This window comes from Mirounga leonina, unplaced genomic scaffold, assembly GCF_011800145.1.
Source record: "Mirounga leonina isolate KUSES-001 unplaced genomic scaffold, KU_Mleo_1.0 Mir_173, whole genome shotgun sequence".
Lineage (NCBI taxonomy): Eukaryota > Metazoa > Chordata > Mammalia > Carnivora > Phocidae > Mirounga > Mirounga leonina.
The window spans coordinates 85,064,445-85,083,999 of NW_023270447.1; the positions used below are offsets into that span (position 1 = coordinate 85,064,445).

Below are 19,555 nucleotides of genomic sequence, written 5' to 3' on the forward strand. Positions count from 1 at the left end.
TACAGAAGACCAAAATCTATAAAGAACTTATCAAACTCAACACCCAAAAAAACAAATAATCCAGTTAAGAAATGGGCAGAAGATATGAGGACATTTTTCCAAAGAAGACACCCAGGTGGTCAACAGACACATGAAAATATGCTCAACATCACTCATCGTGGGGGAAATACAAATCAAAAACCACAATGAGATACCACCTCACACCTGTCAGAATGGCTAAAATTAACAACACAACAAACAAAAGGTGTTGGTGAGGATGCAGAGAAAGGGGACCCTCGTACACTGCTGGTGGGAATGCAAACCGGTGCAGCCGCTCTGGGGAAAGTATGGAGGTTCCTCAAAAAGTTAAAAATAGAATTACCCTATGATCCAGAAATTGTACTACTAAGTATTTGCCCAAAGGATATAAAAACATAGATTCGAAGGGGTACGTGTTCACAGCAGCATTATCAACAATAGCCAGGGGCACCTGAGTGGCTCAATCAGTTGGGCAGCCAACTCTTGATTTTGGCTCAGGTCATGGTCTCTGGGTCCTGGGATCAAGCCCCGAGTCAGGCTCCATGCTCAGCATGGAGTCTGCTTGAGGATTCTCTCCCTATCCCTCTGCCCCTCCCCCATTCACTTTTTCTCTCTCTAAAATAAATCTTAAAAAAAAACAAAAAACAAAAAACACTAGCCGAACTATGGAAACAGCCCAAGTGTCCATTGACTGCTGAATGGATAAAGATGGGTGTGTGTGTGTGTGTGTGTGTGTGTGTGTATAGTGGACTATATTACTCAACCCTCAAAAAGAATGAAATCTGGTGATTTGCAATGACATGGATGGAGCTAGAATGTACTGTGTTAAGTGAAATAAGTCAGTCAGAGAAAAACAAATACCATATGATCTGACTCATATGTGGAATTTTAAAAACAAAACAGAGGAACATATGGGAGGGGGGAAAAGAGAGAGAGAGGGAAACAAACCATAAGAGACTCTTAATGATAGAGAACAAACTGAGGGTTGCCGGAGGGAGGTGGGTGGGGAGGGGCCAGATGGGGGATGGGCATTAAGGAGGGCACTTGATAGGATGAGCACTGGGTGTTGTATGTAAGTGATGAACCACTGAATTCTACTCCAGAAACCAATAGTACACTGTATGTTAACTAACTAGAATTTAAATAGAAATTTGAAAAAAAAGGAAAGAAAAAAAAGAACAGTACAGAAGAAAGCATTCATGTTGGTCTCCCTTGTTTCTTCCCCTTTTTTGGGGGGTTGGGGGCATTTCCTAGTGCTGTTGGAAAACATGTGAAACCAAGCTCCTTTACTATATTCAAAATCAACTCATTTGGCTTCCTTTATAAATTCTCCCCCAATGATGTACCGGGGTGGCGGTGGGGGGCGGGGGTGGTCTTAAAATTTAGATCCAATCGTGCTGCCTGAGGAACAAGACTGAAAGGAATTTCCAGGAATCTCAAATACTTTGCCATATAGTTTTTCTAAGACTTTAGAGCAAAAAAAGTTTCATTTTCCTTTTTTCTTCAGGGCCTTCTGCTACACAAAACTCAGTTGTACCTGACAGTTCATTAATCAATCACCAACATTTTCCATTCAAAGCTGGTACTGGAGAGGCCTGGAAAGCAGACGAACTACAATTTCATGATCAACTCACATCACACCAGCATGTAAATCCTTCCTCTCAAACTGAGGTTTCTTTACATGAGAGAAACAAGTAATCAAGAAGTGAAATCTCTACAGGTTTTATTCAGCTATATCTGATGAGAGAAAAAAAAGTGTCCATATGCTGCTGACAGTGAAAATAAGTTTTGTTCATTCAACCTCTGAAATACCACTGGGAAGAATAGGGCATGAAGAGTTCAATCATAAAGGGAAAGGAAATGATGAGTAACCTGGACCAAATATTCTAATATTATAACAAGAGGAACGTTAGCGGAGATCACTGGATTAAGAACACTAGAGAGAGGGGCGTCTGGGTGGCTCAGTCGTTAAGCGTCTGCCTTCGGCTCAGGTCATGATCCTGGGGTCCTGGGATCGAGCCCCACATCGGGCTCCCTGCTCGGCGGGAAGCCTGCTTCTCCCTCTCCCACTCCCCCTGCTTGTGTTCCCTCTATCGCTGTGTCTCTCTGTCAAATAAATAAATAAAATCTTTAAAAAAAAAAAAAAAAGAACACTAGAGAGAAATAATAATCTGCCTCATTTCTCCTTCTCTCTCCACAACCCCTGACTTTAAAAGACACAGAGCAGGGCGCCTGGGTGGCTCAGTTGGTTAAGTGACTGCCTTCAGCTCAGGTCATGATCCTGGAGTCCTGGGATCGAGTCCCGCATTGGGCTCCCTGCTCGGCAGGGAGTCTGCTTCTCCCTCTGACCCTCCCCCTTCTCATGTGCTCTCTCTCTCAAATAAAATCTTTAAAAAATAAATAAATAAATAAATAAATAAATAAATAAATAAATAAATAAAAGACACAGAGCAGTTTATACTTAATATTGCATACTGTAATGTTCAGGCTACGAAGACCACTCCAATGCAAAGTATCTCCTTCATGAGATTAAATTAGAGCCTCAAGAGCACTATTAGAGACTCACTCCATTAGGTTATGCATGCCTCTCTAGAGATATCCTTTTTTTTAAAATTTTATTATGTTATGTTAATCACCATACATTACATCATTAGTTTTTGATGTAGTGTTCCATGATTCATTGTTTGCGTATAACACCCAGTGCTCCATGCAGAACGTGCCCTCTTTAACACCCATCACCAGCCTAGCCCATGCCCCCACCCCCCTCCCCTCTAGAACCCTCAGTTTGTTTCTCAGAGTCCATAGTCTCTCACGGTTCGTCTCCCCCTCCGATTTCCCCCCCTTCATTTTTCCCTTCCTACCACCTTTTTTTTTTTTTTTTAGAGATATCCTTTTACAGATTAGATATTCCTAAAAGGACTATACATAAAATCCTTCACACCTTTTATAAACAAGTTGCCAAGACCACAAAGCCCTAGGTCTTCACAGAGACAACTCAACGCAGGGACGGTGACGTGGGGAAATGAGGACCACTTCCCCAACTTGACTAATTTGCCCAGGACTAGACCCGTAGATGCTGAGGGCAGGGGAAGGGCCTGACAGAGTACTAGGGACTAGAAGAGTCTCGCCAAACTTCTCAAGGGATGATGTAAGAGCAAGAGGTCCAGTCTCTCGGCATATTTACAGCCTGACACTGGAGGACTGATTTCACATATAAGGATAACCTGGCAGATTTGAGGACAAAACGAAGAGGGGGGGCCAGAGTTCACTGACTCCATCAATTATTCCCCCTAATGAAAGCTGAGGAGGTAAAATTCTCTTCCAAATGCTTCCTCTTAAGCCAAACATTTCATTTTTTATCGACACATAGACTTCTTACCTCAATGCCAAACAAACTCCCTGAAAAGGGGCGATCGACAAATCGTGGCTTATAGGTGAGCACAGTGGTGCCTTTGAGAATAATGGCATTGGTATCGAAGCAGGACACATCTTCAACCACCACAAACTCCGTGCCTGGAAAGGACAGTATTATCAACCAAGCCAAAGCTGGGAAGCTGGAAAGCACCACGCTGTTGCAAACTAGGCAATGCATTTACACCGGGGGGGTGGGGGGGTGGGGAACAACACACAACATACAACACGTTAGCCAACAAGACTTGTTCTCCAGGATGGTTGTCGACACTCTGCTTCACTGCCACCCTGAACAAATTCTCTGTATCTGGCCAGGCCCAGCTGAGCCAAAAGAGTACAGCACAGGCAGAAAAGACAGGGATGCAGTTTCTTTTCTCTCTTTAGAATGTATTTTTAAGGGGTGCCTGGGTGGCTCAGTCGGCTAAGCGTCTGCCTTTGGCTCAGGTCATGATCTCAGGGTCCTGGGATCGAGCCCCATGTCAGGCTCCCCGCTCAGCAGTGAGTCTCCTTCTCCCTTGCCCTTTGCCCCTCCTGCCCCCCTCCCCCCCCCCCACTTGTGCTCTGGCTTGCTCTCTCTCTCTCTCTCAAATGAATAAATTAAAAAAAAAAATCTTTAGAATGTATTTTTAAGCTAAGTCTCCTGGGAGGACTATGAGATATTTCAGAAGCCCAGGAAATCATCCCTTCTCCAAGCAATGACCTGTTTTAAAATCCCAGAAATAGATACACGTCCTAATGCTGGTCAGGCAGTGGAAAGCACATCATCTACATAGCTGTTCAAGTTGTTTATAAAGAACATATACTAATTTAACGTAGATTTTTTAGAAATTACTAAATGCAGTTTTCTACTCGTTTGTACATGGCAAATTTACTTTTCATTTTCATCAAAATCCATGTTTAGACTGAACTTTTGAAACTAAATCCATTTAAAGCGCACTGCGCTGGCCAGTTTCTTCCAAACCACTGAGCAGTTGTTGGGCTACATCACAAACACAACAGACACACAAATACATACAGATCTACTAGGAGAGTTCGCTAGTTAACAAAAACCACAGTAAATCTGTTTGTAAAGGAACATATTCTTTTTGTAAAGAAAATAACGATCCCCTCACTTATTTATCTTTACACAGATTTTCACACATCAGATTTGCCTAAACTCAGTAAGGCACATCTGTTAGAGCACTGAAGATCAAACGGAAAATTGAAGCCAGATTTAACACTTGGGGAAAACACCACTGGCCAGGCAGTACTCAAGCTGGGCATGTGCCATGGACAGGCCGAGCAGAGGGCCCAGAACCCTGCAGCCTGAATGTGAGCCAGCAGTTTACACCAGAAAATGGAGGTCAAGAATTTCGACACCTGTTGGTCTCTTGGTCTGTATGCAAATGTGTAAGTGCTCACATCAAAATACAGAGGTGATAGAAAAATCATCCTAGAAGACACATATTGAGCCTAACATGCATACTGAGAATCAGTGACTCACACCTACATATGCTCACCTGTTACATTGACCTTGACCTCCAGGTGCCTTTCAGTAGACACAGGAAGAGAAGACCGCTTGGTAACTACTCCACTTTTCACAGTTTTGGGGACTACAGCAGATTCACTGCTAGAGTTACGGTGGCGAGAAGGAGTAACATTAGTCTGTTTCTTAATATCGCTGGGAGTGTGAAGAAAATCATGGACTAGCAGCAGCCAGTCAAATATGAGGAACACGCGCAGATTGTTGAGAACTACCGTAAAACAGGATGAATCCTTCGTAGATCTGCAAGGAAAAAGATTAAAAAAAAAAAAAAAAAAACAGGAAAAGAGAAATGTATTTTATTAACTTGCAAGTATACCACTCAGCATGGGTAGGTGTTTTTCCAGGATTTTTTTAAATTGACCACTCTGGGTATCAATAAACTCTAAACATTGGTTTAATAAGATATTCAGTGTGCGTTTTCAAAAGCTAATCACATTTTTATGCTGTAAGAAAGCAGTATAGTGTCATCCAGCAGTTCTCAACCAGGAGTGATTTTGTCCCCCAGGAGACTTCTGGCAGTGTCTGGAGACATCTGTGCTTGTCACAACACGGGGTGGGGGCATGGTTTGTTATGGGCATCTAGTGAGCAGAGGCCAGGGATGCTACTAAACATCCCGCAACGGACAGGACAGCCCCCCAGCAAGGAAGTATCTAACCTAAAATGTCAACAGTGCCGAAGCTGAGAAATCCTGGTGCAGTAGAAAGATCACAGGCTCAAATCCAGTCACTTACAAGTTGTGTTACCTTGGATAAGTCGCCTACCTTCTCTGAGCCTATTTCCTCACTTACAAAATGAGAAATATGAACACTGTAAAAGATAACAGGTGTGTGTTTGGTGAATGTTAGATGCTTTCCCTATAGGCTATTTCAAGATCAGTGAGGCACCCTTTCTTTGATGTTTGGGGGATCACTTCTTTACAAACATCAAATGTACATACTAGTACTAATTCTCCAGCTGGATCTGACCAGAGAGCGCAGATCTTTAGCTTGAGGAGGACAAATAAGATGACATTTATATGTGGGCATAACCCCAAGCACCCCGGAAGTGGAGCTGGCGGAAGGAGAAAGACAATACTGGTTTTGTAGGCCCTATTACCCCAAATTCTCTATTTGAGGTAAAAGCCCAAGGAGGACCCCAAGCCTCATCTCAAACCCTGGTATGGCCCCACTAGAATATGAGAGGGCAGAAATGGGTAGGACAGAAGGAAAGTGGGCTCAGGACACCTTTATACGGTTTTCTGGGTTGAACTTTGTTCTATGAGCCCAAAAGTGACTCTGGGGCTCCAGCTACTACCCGTACCTGGTTACCTCCCCCCAAAGGGGTTCCTATTCAGCAAAAGCTGATTCTGAGATGTTTTTAAGTCTGGCTTCTCTAGTCTCTTGTTTCTCCTAAACCTGGCTCACTGCCTCTAGAGAAAGGGCACAGTGATGCATGTCTCCCTCATACAGACACAGCATTTTTCACAGAAACACTTTACTCTTTTGTATTAGAGAAAAAATGTTGCCCTCAGTAAAATTTTTCCACCCCATTTTGAACATAGATCGTCAGAGTTATGCACTAACTGAAAAGTCAAAGTATGTCTGATACCCTTTTCTGGAAAATATTTCAAGCCTTTAAACACTGTGAAGTGATTTATATTTGACACACAAAATCCCAACAGAAGAGCAATTCTTCTTGAGACACAGAAAGCGTTCAAAAGTTCCTATCAAGAGAACATGTTAACCCCCTCTCACTCACAATGGTATTTCTGTTCACAAGAGCTAAGGTAAGACTTTACCATTTGGCTCCAAGAAATTACACACCTCCAGTATATAAACAGGGTAATATTTCAAGGCTCCTTGTATATTAAAAATGTGATCAGTGAGACAACTAGCTGATAGATTAGGAAGCTAGATCAATAATAATATAGCAAACCCAGAAAGAAATTGTTTCTGCAGAAGGACCAAATATTTGGAAGCCTCCTGCTCAGATAAACATCTTCAAACAAAAGAACCGCAAACCACAGCCAGCCTAGCATCTGACTGCAGTCAGCCAGATCATGAGACACGCAGTGGCCACACCTGAGGACTGTCTGAAGGGACGTGGGCGCTAAGATCAAAGGCCCTGGTGCGAGTCCTGACCACTTCACTCATCCACTGTGCGACCTTGGAGAGGTACTCAATGCCCTCCTAGCTTCTGCTGCAGCGATAAAATTGGACAGAAGTCACCCACTTTGCAGACTTGCCAGGAGGATTTAAGTATAAAAGTAGGGAGAATGCCTGGCTCCTGGAAGGGCTCAGTAAGAGGCAATGAGCACTCTCATTTCTGAACATCCAAAAAGTTCAGGAAAAGGTCTACTTTGCTAGACTTCCTAAATGCATATGGAGAGTGACCACAACCTCTCCCTAAAAGAAACCTCAACCCTGAGAACTCACTGTGCAGCATACTGAAATATCAAGTACATTCAAGATATGAATACAAGAATAATCTTGATCTTTTTTTTCCCATGAAGTTTTCCCCAGCCTTCTTATTCACTAGTTTGTATTTACAGCATATCTGGTAATACACTTGATCTTAGCCAAAAGGCCAAGAAGCAATGGAGGATTTTAGATCAAATCTAATTTTTCACAGTTTTCAGGCCTATCCTCACTTAGCCCTAAAACCTTACAGTAGTGTATCATAAATAACACCAGCTACATCAGTAATAATAATAAGAGCTACCATCTGTGCCAAGCAACAGGTCAGAATTACTTACTTACAGAATTACTGCCTCCACCATGTGAGGTGGGTACAGTCATCCTCTTCTATCTTACAGAGAAGAAAACTGTAGGTCAAAGTAGCTGAACTCGTCCTAGGACACATAGCTAGAAGGTGGCAGATCAAGGTTTTGAGCCCAGATCTGCACGATTCCAAAACATACACTCATTACACACACACCACTTCCTAGCATAATACCAGGAAGAGAAACATAATCTAGTCCAAAGAGGCTAACACCCTTTTAAATGGAGAAGTGGGTTAGCAAGATGTGTGTAGATAAATCTATAATGCAAGTCAAAACCACCTTCCTTCCTATAATTTCTATAGACCAAACGTCTTCTTTCCCCTTAAACAAGAGTCATTTCTTCCTGCCTCAATTCACTTTACATATTAGAACAGTCTACAGGGAGGTTGATTTTAAGACTCTGGTCTAATTCTAAACTTTTTTTAAGGCAACAGAGACATCTTTTGGCCAACAAATGCAACTGCAATGTGGTAGGAATACTACGTTAATACACTGTGAGTGGCACTGGTGAGCCATTCTCTATTTATCTTTTCAGTGACTCCTCAGTCCTGTGATGTTCTACAGCTGACAGAGCCTTGGCCCACCGGCCACAAAAGAAAGTTTCTTGATAAAGAAATGCAGAGTCAGGGTCTGGATCCATTACCTGTAATGCAGCTCCATCTGAATGGATCCTTGGGTAGTGCTGCTGTTCCTGGAAGGCTGAAAAATACAGCTGAATACGTTTGTCACGCCAGGACTGGCCTTCTGCCCGGCATAGCGGGTGTCAAAAGCCATCATGGAATGGGAAACCAAGTTAATGGACTTGGTTTGGTTGGAAAAGCTTTCATAGAGCAGTTTACATTTCTTGAAGTCGAATCTAAAAGGGAGAAAGCAGACAAGATACTAAACTCTTCCATTTCACAAAATTAAGTTCAAGACAACAGAACAAAATCATAAGTACACCTGAGTTTTATGAAGGAGAGTAACTTTCACTGATTTTGTTAACAGACTCCTCAAGAAGGACTTAGTGTCACTGTGCCCTCTTACTTTTCATTTCCAGGAAGATGATCTTGTCCACAGGAACTCCATGAGGAATAACGTTATCTACTATGCTCTGGGTGCGTTAGCATTCTCCTTTCTCATCTCAAGTCTGAGAAGGCTACATATGTGTAACAATCCCCGAGGGATGTGAAGGGTCCCTTTAGACCTTCATCTGTCAACTCCTAGCCTGCCTGCAGGGTTCTCTCTCCAGAGTCTGCCAAATTTTTATTTAACAACTATAGCTTCCTGGAAGCGACCAGAACAAATATACTCTTCATATAGAGAAATAATGCAACTGATCCACCAAGAGGAAGCGCATTTGATACTGCCTTTTTTTTTTAATAACAGAGAAAGCTGCAACGTGCAATTCATAATTTATTCAGTACCATCATGACATTCCGTGCAGAATTATTTCATTCTGTAAAAAACTAAGGGCATAGCTAGTCATCGGGAAAAAAAAAAAAATGCTGGCTTACAAGACAATCTGGACACAAGCTTCATTATACCATTGATTCAACTGAGTTAGTTATAGGCCAGGATGGATTCTCAAGGGAAAGACAAAGAAGAGAAAGAAAGGAGTGTTTCAGTAGGGAAATTTCTAGACTTTGAAGTCCTATTTTCAAATACTGAACCACTTTTCCAGCCATATGATCTTACACTAGATTAAAAATTCCATCTAGAAAAAGAAGTCAGATCTGCCAAACCTCACATGATTGTCAAGAGGTCAAAATGAAAAGGTTATCAGGTGTGAAAACACAATGTGGTCTTCAAGGTTCCACACCAGTAATCACAGATTCTTGGTCCACCCAGACCGTGCGAGTGATACACAGAGTGAGTCACCAGGCAAAACGCACCCTATCTAAAGGCAGCCCAAGTTGCTCCTCAGTGAACACACGGGCCCAGTATTGTCAAAGCTTTCAAGAGCTTTGACTCTTAAAAGAGGCGGAAATCCAAACTTCTGATGTCAGGTCCCCCAGTTTTTAAATGTTGGCCGGGGAGGCAGTGAGCAGGGCCGCTCCCCAATTAGCACTGGGTCTCCCCTACTCAGACAACCCCCCGCCTGTACTTCGGACCCCTCTGCACTCTGTGGGACCGTGCTCTCACTCCGTGAGGTGTGCGACACCTTTAAGTGCCATTCAAGACCACTCCGGGACTCTCGTCTTTCTCACTGGCACATCGAGACGCTGGCTGCCCTGTCAGCCACAGTGACCATGGCCACAGAACAGCCTGAGGGCCACCAGGGACACACAGCATCAGGAGAAAAACGTCTTCATTTTTCTCAATCACTGCTGCGTCTGCCTGTCTGTCACCTCCTTTTGCCCCCACCCCGGCAGTTTTTATTTATTATTATTTTTTGAGCTGTTGGTGACACAGCACGGCAGCAAGATTACATTAGGAATGTATTATGATACAACTTTTTCCACTGAAGCCTTACACCTTACCCCACCCCAGGCAACTACCGTACAACTGCGGTGGCCCTTCCGTCTCTCCCAGCACGCGTACAGATACCGCACAAGGCTGAAGGGGTTCTCTACAGATACCATTAGCAGCATCAGGGGCTTTCCACGACTGTGGTTCTGGAGTTCAGTGGGGTGGGGGCGGGAATGGGCGAAGGGGGGCAGGAGGTACAGGCTTCCAGCTATGGAATGAGTAAGTCACGGGGATCAAGAGTATAACACAAGGGACACAGTCACGGTACTATAGTAATGTCTTACGGTGACAGATGGTTGGCTGCACCCGTGGTGAGCACAGCAAAACGTACAGAGAAGCTGAATCACGACGTAGTACACGTGAAACTAACATAACGTTGTGTGTCAACAATACGATTTTTTTTAAACCGCGCCGCCATAAAAAAAAACAAAAAAAACAAACAAAAAAACCCAACGCCAGTAGATTCTTGGGAAAGTTATGCATAATTTCCGCAGCTCTTTCAAACGCATCGGTTTCAGCACCAGGTGGGGAGGTCACTGAAACGTCCTAATAACCTGTCTTTACTGATAAAGCAGTGAATTTAAACTTTGAACAAGCACCACGTAGACCAACCAAAAAGCCCTGTGCAGACCACCTCCAGGCGCGGAAGCGAACCTCCGTTCTGCAACCTCTGCTCTAGGCCAAAGCGAATTCCCCTGAAGTGAAACGTGTACTGTTTGCAACACTGTTAGACCAGGCCGGTCACAAGGCATAAACCAGTACCATGAGAGTCGTACCTGGCTAAGGACCCAGTACTTTCTTTTCCTTTTGGATCTTTCAGCTCCAGACTTACATTCACCATATCGATGAGGAAGCACATGCACGTGTACACTTCTCCACTGAGAACAGTCTGCAAGAGGAAAATGCCAATCTGAAAAGGGGGTTAATATGTCAAGACAATAATCTGCTTGTTCCACTTCTCTCTGCAGGTGAGCTGGAGGGATCCACGCACGAGGTGGCCATCAGCTAGGACTGCAAGAGTTAAGGGTTATGGGACAGCACGAGGTCTCGCTCACGTGAATTCTTGGGTCTTGTAAATCGTAAGGCCGCATAAATTCCTCTATGGGCTCTCCGAGGTTGTTCTCCAATAAGCCGCGGATCAGCTTGTATTTGTACAAATCCAGGGAGCAGTGGACTGAGGAGAGGTTGCCATGGATAGATATGTCTGGCACAGTGTGACTTATTTCTCTGAGGAAAGGAAAAAAGGTCACTCTGGCAAACAAAGCAGCAACTTAACACTGACAAAGCTCACACCCAAACGTAAGAAAGAGCTAAAAGGCACCCGCCTGCATTATCCATCAGTTCATTTCCAAATTCCAACAATAAAAATTTCATCTGGCTCCAAAGGAAGCACATGAGCACAACTGAGTGTCCTGCTTCAGCTACAAAAAGCCCCTTTTCTCTTAAAATAGGCATTTATAAGGTCCCCAAATCTGAGTTAGCTAAGTAACTATTAAGAAGGAAAAATCTCATGAGATCCAGGAAGAGCTTAAAGATTACAGTTGGGGAGGCAATAAAGAAATGGCAGTCTCTTCATTTAACTCTTCAGATTTCATGATAACTAAAGGCGAACACCAGAGTTTCATCCCGAACCTAAACGGGACTTCAGGATAAAGTCCGAATCCATGACTTGTCTCTGCTGAGATGGGCAGGAGGAGGGTTGAGATGCCCGGGTCAGGGGTTAGTATACCTCGTCCCCACACTGAAGAGCTTTTCCCCGACCCTCCCGGGGAGAAGTGGGCACCATGGATCCTGCAGACAGCATGGTCTGCGTATGTAAAGTAGAGGACGGGGTTTGAAAGTAGAGGAATGTAAAAAATTACTTTGCAGAGAAAAACCTATACATGATCAAGTAAAGAAAGAACAGTGATGCAAGCCACACAAAAAGCTGGAGAGGACTACCCGGCGCCCTCTCAGCTTCCTGTTCCTGTGGTGCAAGCAGCTGAGAGGGTATCTCGTACTGAGTTACCACCACCTTATTGGGGCTAACAGTATAATCACCTGCACATAAACACTGATGGAAGCGAAGAGGGTCAAATTTACATAATCAGAGTAACAAAGCACATTTTTTGGGGGGAAAGCATTACTTGAAAAGAAAACAAAGTGTTCTATTTCTAAATAATGAAGCTCCTCCTAAGACTGCTAGGCCAGTAAAACCAGAGAGAGCCCATGCCAAGCGTAACTGAGCGCCAGCCAGGGAGCACGCAAGTAACAAGTAAGAATGAAATGCAAAAATCCCAGAGAGAGCAGCTACATGGTGCCGTTAATCCAGAGAGAAACAAAAAATGGCATTAAATGGCTCGCCCAAACCCAAGAACCACGAAGGGAGTGGCCAAAGACGGATTAAAATCACACTCCCCACAAGTAACGAGCCTGCTTGTCAAAATGCGGCAAACAAGAACATCTTCCATTACTTGACAGCAACGCCCCGTCTTTGCCTGTAGTTGAAATGCAAGCGTTGCTGCTTTCTCCAAAATGAATGCCCCAAACAGAGGGGCAATCGTGCCCGGGGTGCAGCAGCTCCCAGCCGTGCGCGTCGACCAGGCCAGCATGAGCACCACCAGGGGACCTTGCTCACGTGTAGTGAGGCTCGGCCCTGAGACTCAGGTTCTGCTGGTCTCAGGTCGGGTCTGGGAACATTTATATTCAAGACGTTTCCCGGACGATCCCATGGAAGTAATGACAACTGAAGCAATGCTCTAATCTGCAGAAATGAGTACCCTGTGTTTGAGGCCAATGAAAAGGTAAATTAGAGTCAGCTCATTAGCCTTTATGGAGTACTTTCAGATTGCTTAATGGAGCAAAATGGGCAGAACTGCATCTCAACAGTTATTCTGATTAAATGGAGCTCCAGGGTAAGTAGCAACACCAGGTCCAGAATCTATTGTGCTTGGAACATATAATCCAAATGTCACCTCTTCCAAAATACTCTCCCTGCCATCACCACCTCCCTACGTCCACCAAAAGCCATGCTACATTCATGCCCCTTCGTCTTTGTTTCCAAGGCCCCAGGGGCAATCCCCTAACACAGTTTATAACACTGAGTCAAACTCTAAATTAGAATCACCTTCTAATTTGCCTTCTTATAGCCCTATATCAACACAACATAAGCTCCATAAAGACAGGTTTTCCTTCCCATCACAGTAGCCCTCACATCTAGTACCCAGCTGGGACTCAATAAACATTTGCTACATAGAAGAAATAAGTGAAAACCACCTATTCTCTCCCAGACTTACCTTCACAGCACTGATTTCCAAGTGATTAAGATTCTACCTATGATAGACTATTATCCAGATGTAAACCACTCACTTGTCCAAATTCCTTTCCACCTGCAATTTCAGCCGACAAGGCTCAGTGAGGAGACTCCCTCCCGTCTGCCGCACAAAATAGGAAGGGAATACCAGATCTCCACTGCTGTCGTCTGAGGCCTTAGAATACTCTCGTGGGTGTCTCTCAGCAGCAAAGATGTCCATGTCTTGTAGGTCCACGACAATGCAGTCCAGCAGGCAGACGTGGTCTTCTACATGGACCCACGGAAAGAGAGAGAATGAAGAAAGTAAGACCCAGAAAGGACCCGCTCTGAACAAAACTAAAAAGCTAAACAAAGTTCATCCTGTCTTTGGAAAATGTTCAGAACCATCCACTTCAAAAACCTGAGTGTCCAAAAGTCTCCACTCTGGCACCACGGCCTCCCTATGTCACGCTCCCTGCGCTAGACACTTCCCGTCTGCTCCCCCTCCGTGTCACACACATGCTGCTGTCCTGAGACACAAGCTGAGCCTGAAGGATTTATGACTGACATGATTGGACAGCCATCCCTCCCAAGGATATCCTACAGGGCTCTCATGTAGAGAGGACTCAACCCAGAGGCTTACAAAGTTTTCCAGCACCGAAATTCTTTTCTCAAACAAATATGTAATCATTTCCGCTACCAGCAATCTCATCCAAACCACCATCATTCTGCCTGGCCCCCCAGAAACTCCCCTCCCATATACCTACGCCATTCCCTCTGGCCCTCACAAAACCATTCTGCCCGCAAAATACCTGAGTAATCCTTAAAAAAATAAATGAGACCATAACATTCTCTTCCTCCTACACTTTAATGATTATGCTTAATCCAAAGTTGTTTCTGTAAAACTCCCCCTAAATCCTTATAAAACCCTGCATAAGCCCACTGTCTACTTTTCCAACTTCATCTCAAGCCATTCTGCCCCCTGCTCCTGAAGCCTCAGGCTCACTGGCCTTTGTCTCCCCAAAATTGCCAAGCCCTTCGCTATCTGAACAGCATCACCCTCCCCTCTTGATCTCAGCTGGGTCCTCTCTGTTCTTTCCTCCTGCCCCATTTCATCTTTCCTAGGACATCTCACTGTGTCCACATTTAGGGGCCTGCTTGGCACCTCTCTCATCCCCTACGCAGAGGGGCAGAGTCAAATTATAACATCAGCATTCACCCCGTACTACCCATGTCAGTTCTTCAGACTGAAAAGTCATTTGTGCAAATATTTTTAAAACACCTACTCTGCACCAGTTACTTTTCTAAGTCCAGGACATTATTCTAGGATACAGTAGTGAACAGAACATACAAATACCTTTACCCTCATGAAGCTTATAGTCTAATATAAAATTGTAAATTTATAAATTCTCCACCAAATTAATCTATTTATTTAATATAATCCCAATCAAAATCCCAAAAGGGAATTTTGAGGTATGTGTGTGTGGGGGGGGGAACTTAACAAAATAATTCTGAGTTATTTTAAAAAATAATTAAGGGTATTTGTCCCATGGGATGATAAAACATGGGGAAGGTGTTCCTAAGTGTGTTATCAGAAGCTGAACACACAAAATAAAGTAACAATGGATCTAGCTATATGGAAATTAAAGAGTTCTACAAGACATCATGAACAAAAAGGGCAAAGGAGAAACTGGAAAAAAATTGCAATATATTTGACAGATATTAGGGAAACAGCCCCACTTTATAAAGATTTGAAAATCTGTAAGAAAAGAATACGTGAGTAGGAAAATTGGCAAGGAATGTGATAGGCAATTTACTACAAAAAGAAAATCATCCCAGTATGTATATGAAAATATATCCAACCTCATTAGTCATCAAATAAATGCACATTAAAACACATACACACACAAAATAAATAAATAAATAAATAAATACAGCAGTTCTTTATTTTTTACTATTTTGATAAATACGTGGAAGAGACAAAAGTGGAACTGATCTGGTAGAAGGGGGTGGGGGAGGGGGTAAAGGGTTTCAGAGATTCCCTAGGGTCATCATGGAACCCTAAGGATACACAGAGCAGTTTGAAAACCACTGCTTTAATCCCATCTTAATCACAAACAAAGAAATTCCAGAAACAAACAGCAAACTGGAAAGAGAAATACTTTTGGAGAGAGATCTTTCCGTCGATCTCTACAACATCCCAAATCATTTCTCATAGGCATCCGCCTATGCAGAAGGCTGGCCTTCCTCCTACTCATCACTGTCCTCACAGCAATGGCAGAAGGTAACAAGCGTCAGGTGGCACTGTGTGCGCACCCCCTCCACACTCCATGCACATTATGTATAGAGACTGGGTAGACAGCGTCACTTAGTTAAGGATTCGGACTCTGAGGTCAAACTGCGTAAGTTCATAGTCCAACTCTGCCACTTACTATCTGCACAACCCAGGGCAAGTTAAGCTACTTCATCTCTCTAAGTCTTTGTCTCTTCGTGTGTAAGATGAGGATAAAAATAAAACTCTATAGGAGTGCTACGGGGTCAAATGCAATGATTTATGGAACAACATGCCATGATATCGGGCACACAGTAAGTGTTCAACAACCAGCACTGTGATGATGATTAGGATAATCTCATTTAATCATCAATCCAACCAAAAGCCACTTTCCTGTCACCTCCAGGACCACAAGGGACTACAGGGAGTAGTACCTAGTACCATTAGTCCTTGCATAGAACAAAAGACAGGCAACAGCCTTCTCAGTGAGTGTCCTACATCTCTCAAAGCCTTATCACACTGGACAGATTTTTGTGGCGAATCACATTCTGTTTCCCTCTCTAATTTATCCTATCCATCACCTACCCAGAATACATTTAAAAACCAAAAGGCCAGGGGCGCCTGGTTGGCTCAGTGGGAGGAGCATGCAACTCTTGATCTTGGGGTCCTGAGTTCAAGCCCCATGATGGGTGTAGAGATAACTTAAATTAAAAAATAAAAATAGGGGCGCCTGGGTGGCTCAGTCGGTTAAGTGTCCGACTCTTGATTTCAGCTCAGGTCATGATCTCAGGGTCATAAGATCAAGCCCCAAGTTGAGCTCCGCACTGGGCACAGAGCCTGCTTAAATAAATTAAATAAAAAAAGATTAAAAAATAAAAATAAATTTAAAAACAAAACAAAAAGGCTAGACTACATCAAAATAAAAAGCTTCTGCACAGCAAAGGAAAGAACAAAACTAAAAGGCAACCTACTGAATGGGAGAATATATTGCAAATGACATATCTGATAAAGGGTTAGTATAAAAACTTATACAACTCAACAAAACCCAAATAATCCAATTTAAGGATGGGCAGAAGACATCAACAGACACTTCCCCAAAGAAGATATCCAGATGGCCAACAGACACATGAAAAGATGCTACCATCACTCATCATCAGGGAAATGTAAATCAAAACTACAATGAACTATTACCTCATGCATGTCAGAATGGTTAAAATCAACAACACAGGAAACAACAGGTGTTGACGAGGATTCGGAGAAAGGGGAACCCTCTTGCACTGCCAGTGGGAATGCGAACTGGTGCAGCCACTCAGGAACCAGTATGGAGGTTCCTCAAAAAATTAAAAATAGAACTACTCCATGATCCAGTAATCACGCTACTGGGTATTTACTCCCAAATACAAAAACACTAATTCAAAGGGATACATGCGCCTAATGTTTATAGCAGTATTTGCAATAGCCAAATTATGATAGCAGTCCAAGTATCCATCAAGTGATGAATGGATAAAGAGGTGGTATATAGGGCTCCTGGGTGGCTCAGTCGGTTAAGCGTCTGCTTTCAGCTCAGGTCATGAACCCAGGGTCCTAGGATGGAGCCCCGTGTCGGGCTCCCTGCTCAGTGGGGAATCTGTTTCTCCCTTCCCTCTGCCACTCCCCCTGCTTGTGCACTCTCTCTGTCTCTCTCTCTCTCTCACGCATACAAAAATAAATAAAATCTTAAAAAAAAAAAGAGGTGATACACACACACACACAATAGAACATTACTCAGCCATAAAAAAGAATGAAATCCTGCCATTTACAACAACATAGATGGAGCTAGAGTATTATGCTAAGTGAAATAAGTCAATCAGAGAAAGGAAATACCATATGATCTCATTCCTATGTGGAATTTAAGAAACAAAACAAACAAGCAAAGAAAAAACGGGGTGGGGAGGGAGAGAGAGAGAGACAAGCCAAGAACCAGACTCTTAACTATAGAGAACTGATGGTTATCAGAAGGGAGGTGGTAGGGGGATGGGTGAAATGGGTGATGGGGATGAAGGAGAGCACTTGTCATGATGAGCACAGGGTGATTAAGAAGTGTTGAATCACTGTATTGTACACCTGAAACTAATATAACACTCTATGTTAGCATACAAGAATTAAAACAAAAAATTGAATTCAATTTAATTTAATTTGAAAAAAAAACCCAAAAGGCCAAAATCAGGCTCTCATCTGGAATGACTAATTCTTAAATTCTAGAGAAGAACACCAATAACTGGATGGCTCCTGTCTTTGCAAAATTGTTACTCACAGTATCTCTGTTGTTACCTAATTCACATTAATATCTTTTAAGAGTTCTTTGTTTTTTTAGAATTAAATAGAATAATAATTAAGTAGAAAACAGTGTCTTGACAGTGACTTGCAAAGATGTATCTAAGGATGCAGGAATCATTCTAGTTGTACTATCACCATCTTGTGGCAACTACCTTGACCTAAAGGAAAAAGTCCTAAGAGACCATCTAAATCCCTTTATTCACACTGTGTCTTGCTAATTTAACTGTATTTTAGAAGTCACTCACTGCTAAAATCTACATCCTAAGATTCTTAAGCTTTCTAAAGCAATATCAAAATCCGCTTATCACTAAAGACCCGCTACCACTCTGATGCATCCCCCTGAGGCACCTGCCAGTCTCATGAACTCCCCACTCATGCGGCTCCTTTCTCCTTTTTTACCTGGACTACTGGAAACCTGGCTGGCGGAGGGCGTGAATTGTTGCCCTTGCTGCTTGGTCGAGGTACTCAGCACGGACTCACTCCTCAGGCCGCCTAGGCTCATCCCAGCAGGAGGCATCATGAACAGCCCCTCGGAATGCATCCCCTTCGGGTCCTCCGTGCTCGTCATTTTCCTCATACTGTGTTTGGGGGTATCCGTTGGGGATGCTGAAGGCACAGATTCCTGGGAAGAAATAAAGTAAAACTAGAAGGCAGGAATGGGGGGTGACTGCATCTTTACTCTCCTGAAAGTCCTATCCTAGTTCCTGGGCTCTTCAAAGATTCTGTGACACTTGGCACTTCCCAAGCCCCCCAAATCCCATAAACAAAAGGGTAACAGGGTCATGACATTTCCTGTCACATGTAATTATTTGCAGAGATGTTACTTATAATTCAACACTTATTGAAAACTACAGGAATCTTGCAGGAATATATTATCTGTTGGCTTAAGATGCTAACTGTTGGTTTAGTCTAGGTCAAACACAGTGAAAGCAGACCTCTCGGCCCTATCATATGTGTTGTTGCTCTGCTGAAGGGGAGGGGCTTATTATTCTAAGAGAATGTATCTACCGCAATATGGTTCCAATGGAATGAAGCCATGGTTGCGTGTCTGCACTTCTAGAAGTCACTCCTTTGGGCTTACATTTCTTATCTCTTTCAGTAACTGTGCAAATGAAAACAAAATGGAAAACATAGGAGGCTGGCCATTCCTATTATGTTTCTGTTCAAGGGCATAAAAATTAAGGGCAAATACGGAGTAACATAAATTCTGTAATTCTACTGAAAACACTACACGCTTTTCTTACATACTTAGTACCGTCAGTTCATTGCTAACAGGGGAAATCTTCTTCACCCGAATGATTCCATAACTGACTTTTAAACTCGACCCAAGCCTCCACGCTACCTATCTGCAGGGCTTCACCACCATCGACCCGCCTTCACAGGGATGTTGGAGGGGAGAGGAAGAACAGGTTTCCTGCCCATATTGCCCTATGTGTTTGCTCATCTCAGCATTTGAAAAGGAGATGGTAACACTGTTCTCCTTCCCAGTTATCTGAGGTACAGTGATTTACAAGTAATGGTGAAAAAAA

General features: G+C 43.2%; 1 protein-coding gene across 8 annotated transcripts in view; it reads right to left on the reverse strand.

Annotated features, from left to right (window-relative positions):
• Positions 1-19,555, reverse strand: part of VPS13D (vacuolar protein sorting 13 homolog D) — a 243,911-nt gene that overhangs the window by 164,624 nt on the left and 59,732 nt on the right. For all 8 annotated transcript variants that reach the window (XM_035019759.1, XM_035019765.1, XM_035019764.1 and 5 more), the window contains 7 exons: positions 18,426-18,648; positions 13,516-13,726; positions 11,223-11,394; positions 10,944-11,056; positions 8,360-8,572; positions 4,929-5,194; positions 3,398-3,531 (listed from right to left, as the gene is read on the reverse strand). In XM_035019759.1, the coding sequence (XP_034875650.1) occupies positions 3,398-3,531; positions 4,929-5,194; positions 8,360-8,572; positions 10,944-11,056; positions 11,223-11,394; positions 13,516-13,726; positions 18,426-18,648 (1,332 nt within the window). The remainder of the gene's footprint in view (positions 1-3,397; positions 3,532-4,928; positions 5,195-8,359; positions 8,573-10,943; positions 11,057-11,222; positions 11,395-13,515; positions 13,727-18,425; positions 18,649-19,555) is intronic.